The sequence below is a fragment of the Bison bison genome, unplaced genomic scaffold, assembly GCF_000754665.1.
Source record: "Bison bison bison isolate TAMUID 2011002044 unplaced genomic scaffold, Bison_UMD1.0 scf7180017851669, whole genome shotgun sequence".
Classification (NCBI taxonomy): Eukaryota; Metazoa; Chordata; class Mammalia; order Artiodactyla; family Bovidae; genus Bison; species Bison bison.
Window position 1 is genome coordinate 9738 of NW_011482242.1, and position 4400 is coordinate 14137.

The following is a 4400-nucleotide window of genomic DNA, read 5'->3' on the forward strand; positions in this document are numbered from 1 at the left end:
AAAAGCTAATAATTGAGAGAGCCAGGATTCAAATCAGACTTGTCTCAACTCAAAATCCCACACTCATTGCACTGTATTTCATGACTATTATGTTTACTTCTCATCCGTGTCATCAGTTAAATATATATGTTCAAGTGATAGAATGTTATTTTGTTACAAACCTGCATTTTTTTTTAAACGTTTCTAGGAAATTTTCAAGGAACAAACCTTTACTGAATAATTTGAAGCATTTCTGAGGAGTTTGTTCATGCAATTCATTCTTCAAATGACTGGTTTTTCTCTCTTATCAGCATAAAACTTACATTTGTGGGGTTTTTTCCCCTTTCTTTGTGTGCTAGGCGAGTCGCTTGCATTGCCATGGAGAAGACCAAACAGGAGCAGCAGGCCAGCTGCACTTGGTTTGGCAAGAAAAAGAAGCAGTACAAAGACAAATATTTGGCAAAGCACAATGCAGGTAGGGAAAAGTACGACTTACTAAGATGGGTTAAACATCTCAAAGACCAAAGTAGATGTCACACCTCAATTACGTCTTCAGAGTTCTCTATCCAAAAATGTCACCACATGCGATCTTTCATCAGCTTACAAAACTTTTAAGAAACCCCTCGCTTCAATTATTATGTTGCTTATATTTGCCAAATATTTTACAGAGTTCTACTTTATAGGAAGAAAATGCTATGTGGAAACAGAACTCTCTGGAACTCAGAGAACCCAGTACATTAAGTCCTGCCCTGAGAAATGAGAGATTGAGGGCTTGCCAAGTCACCAGGATTCTTGCCCCTTGCTGAGATTGGTTTTGAGCAAGTACCCTCACCCCTGGCTCCTCTCTGGCCCTAGGATATAGCCCTGTGACACATTCCTAAGGGCAAATGCGCATTCTTAACAGAGCTGTGATTGATTTGAAAGAGCACAAATGGCATCGGTTCCTGTCAATAGTCTCCCTTCACGGTACTTCCTAGCTCCTAAAAGACCAAGAACGTTATCTTGGCCTGCCCTTCATGGTATGTTTGTCTGTTTTGAAGCTTGCATTCAACTTAAGTCAAAATAGTCACTCATTTGCTAAGAACTGAAATGAATACAAAAAAACCATGCTCTGTCATTGCAGTAAAATTCCTAGAAGACTCACAGGATGTAACTTAAGCTAAAGAAACTGCATGATGATATAGAGTAGGATTTACTTACTTTTAATACCTTCTTAATATGACTCCTTTTATAAGGAACTTTTTCTGAGGAATTGCAAGCCCCAACATGGGCATTAGGCTAGTTCCCAAGGTTTCAGAAATAACTCTAACATCAAATGTATGGCAAAAGAAAAAAAATCAAGTGAATGCAATCATGCATACCCAATTAGATGGTATAATATTTCTGACAAATATGAAATGCTTTTCCCTCTGTAGAATGTTTTATTAGCATTTACCAGGAAAAATTTTTTTGAAACTCTGAATGATTCATTTCTTGATCTGAGAGTAAAAGTAAATACTTTGAAGTACTGTTTAATGTGGAATGAATGTGAGTGACCACATGGCTTAATTTTAAATGGTTCAGTTAAATAAGGAATCTTTCCCATCATGATATTTTTATTCCGATAAAATGGATCATCTCTGATTAAGCACCACTATAAAACACTAGTCTAATAATGGCATTTTTTGTTTTATAAAGGGAAGAAATATTTAAAGTAGATTAGTTAAATGTAAGTAGTTAAAACTAATTGTAAATGCTTGCATAATACTATTTGAAGAAATTCACTGTAGTATCAGCAGAATGTTGTTTAACACAAAATGTCAGTGGTTATTGCTGTCTCCATAATCACCTTGATTTCCATCAGCTTCTAACAGGTTCAAAAGGCCTGTTGACATTACATATATATGTATCACCTTGTAATTTTTATATAGATGGATTAAAATTAATTTAAACCTAGAAAAGCAAAGAAATGGCCAATGAGGCTGTTAATCCATCCTTAGCTTTTTATACTGTACTGATAGAGGGCGTGTAGACATGAGTATTCAGTTTGTCAGTACTCTTTAATTCAACTCTGAGGAAAAATAAGTCAGTTGAAAAACTAGAATCTCTAAATTCTGACAAAGAATCCATTGCATGGTTCATTTACGAATTTTACCAGAGAACCAGTATCCCATCTGGTGGTCAGTCCACTTTTTCCATTCTTTGACCACCGGGGCACCACTGACCTTCCATTGTTCCCGTTCTCTCTGATTCATCATAGGTGGTGCTTGGTGAGCCTGCAAACACACCTGTAAGCTTAACAGCCAGCTTGAGCGAGGACCAGGAGTTAGCACACCTGAGTAACCATTCAGCTCAAGCAAATCATTTGACTCCTGTGGGCCTCAAAATGAGGAAATTGGGTTTTAGTCCCTCAAGGGTACCTTTGCCAATTCTAAAGTTCAGTGGATCTCAGGTTATCTCATCACTGAGCCTGACAAATGGGTATCATTTAATGAAGCCAAGTACTCAGTTGCTGTCCCTTATCTGAGAGTTTAGCTCTGGTAAACGTTGCCCATTATATTGAAGGCTTTATCACCCCTTATAGAGAAGGCAGGAGCCTCATAGAGATGGAATAGGATTGCTTTTTCTCTGTCGTCTTTTAACACAACTCTCCTATCCAAAACCATGGATGTATCTAAGATCTTGTAAACTTAAAATTAAGAGGAGTAGCAAAGACCACCACCACTTTTTGTTACCTGTAGCATCTTCCTAAGCAGTGGTCTTCCTCATCAAGTCCTTTCTGCCACCTCTCTTCAGCTTTCTTCCCCATCACAAACCAACTCTTACCTTTTGTTAATCATAAAGACCAGAAGAACCATTTGCTTATTACCTTGACTTTATAAGAGATGAAACTGTCAGGAAGGAAAGTCAAGTATTTTATCAGCTGTTCTGCTTTTAGCTATGATGAAAGTTTACCCTAATACGTGGTGTTGTTGACATAAAGAATTGCTCTAAAAGAGAGAAACACATACTGTTGACCTCCAATGAGAAAGTAAATGCTTTGAGTACTTCGAAATATCATATTTTTAAATACCAAGAACTGGACAAATGGGTTCATAGGCCACAAATCAAACTATATTTCTGAAAGGGGTTTTCTGTTTTATTCAAGAGTTGATTGTAAAATACAGTAGGGGATCTTCCCATAGTCCTCAGTAAAATAAAATAAGGGCCATTGAGATTAACATATACACACTACTACATATAAAATAGGTAACCAACAAGGACCTACTGTATAGCACAGGGAACTCAATATCTTGTAATAACCTATAAGGGGAAAGAATCTGAAAATATATATATAAACTGAATCACTTTGCTATATACCTGAAACTAAAACATTGTTAGTCAGCTATACTTCAATTAAAAAAAGAAATGCCACTGATTTTTATACATTGAAAAATAATTTTTAAAAAATAAGGACCATATTTTTTTTTCCTTTCTTTGAGAATTCTGCAACTATTGATAGCAGGATCCAAACCTCATCATTAAATTCTGAAGTTGTTTATATTTGTAGTAAAAATGAAAGACAAGAACTTTATTAAGACCTAGAACTGATAGAAATGATAAAATACTAGAATTAATTATTTCCATTTCTGTTACCTGGAAATTCCACATGTCTAGTTAAAGCATAATTCTATTCAAACTGTTGCCTACTTCTCACTTTATATAGTGGGAGTCTATCAGCTGAATGTGACCCATAAACAAATGTTTTTTCCATACATATATAGTGTTTAAAATAATCATCTGAAAATCAAATATTTAACATAAAATCTTGGTTTCTTACCTTTCCTTGAAGGAACGGAGTGTGCTAACATGGGGCCCACTTCCTCCCTTAGCGACTCTAGGCTGTTGAGGTCCCTCTTGATGGACACTCATTCTATAGGATCCATTGTCTCCAGGGCTCCATGCTTGCATGTGGCCCATTCCCTCAAACAAATGAGCTGCCTGGCCACTGCAGGCGTTTGTGTGTGCGCTCAGCCCAGTGTTACCTGTGTGAAATTTCTCACCTAAGTGGAGGTTTAGTATTTGAAGATTCTATGTGGCTTTTCCTACTGAGACAAGGAATAAATGTTAAAGTTTTTTTTATGGAAAAAGATTCTACTAGAGAATAGTTACCTAAATACTTACAGGTGTCTTGAATAGCTTACAGAGAAGTCAGAACAATGTGCCAGACTGTATTTCTGAAGCCTTGGGAATAGATTTGATTATGTTTGAGTTTTACAGTATATACATTTTCTATAAAACATAAAAAAAATTTTGTCACAAATTTGACCCAAAAAGCATTGTCGTGCTTCTAGAAGAACTATACTCTTTGAGGCATTGAGATTCCTCAGCCCTAGGACTTCCAAAATCAGTTTTAGGTCAAGTTATTAATACAAACTTTTTTCTTAACGTCTTCATTAATT

General features: G+C 36.1%; 1 protein-coding gene across 1 annotated transcript in view; it reads left to right on the forward strand.

Annotated features, from left to right (window-relative positions):
- The first annotated feature begins 38 nt into the window (after positions 1-38).
- The window catches only part of LOC104996862 (peripheral plasma membrane protein CASK-like), a 10736-nt gene continuing 6374 nt past the window's right edge, over positions 39-4400 (forward strand). The window contains exon 1 of the mRNA XM_010851254.1: positions 39-454. Coding sequence (XP_010849556.1) covers positions 358-454 — 97 coding nt within the window. The 5' untranslated portion in view covers positions 39-357. The remainder of the gene's footprint in view (positions 455-4400) is intronic.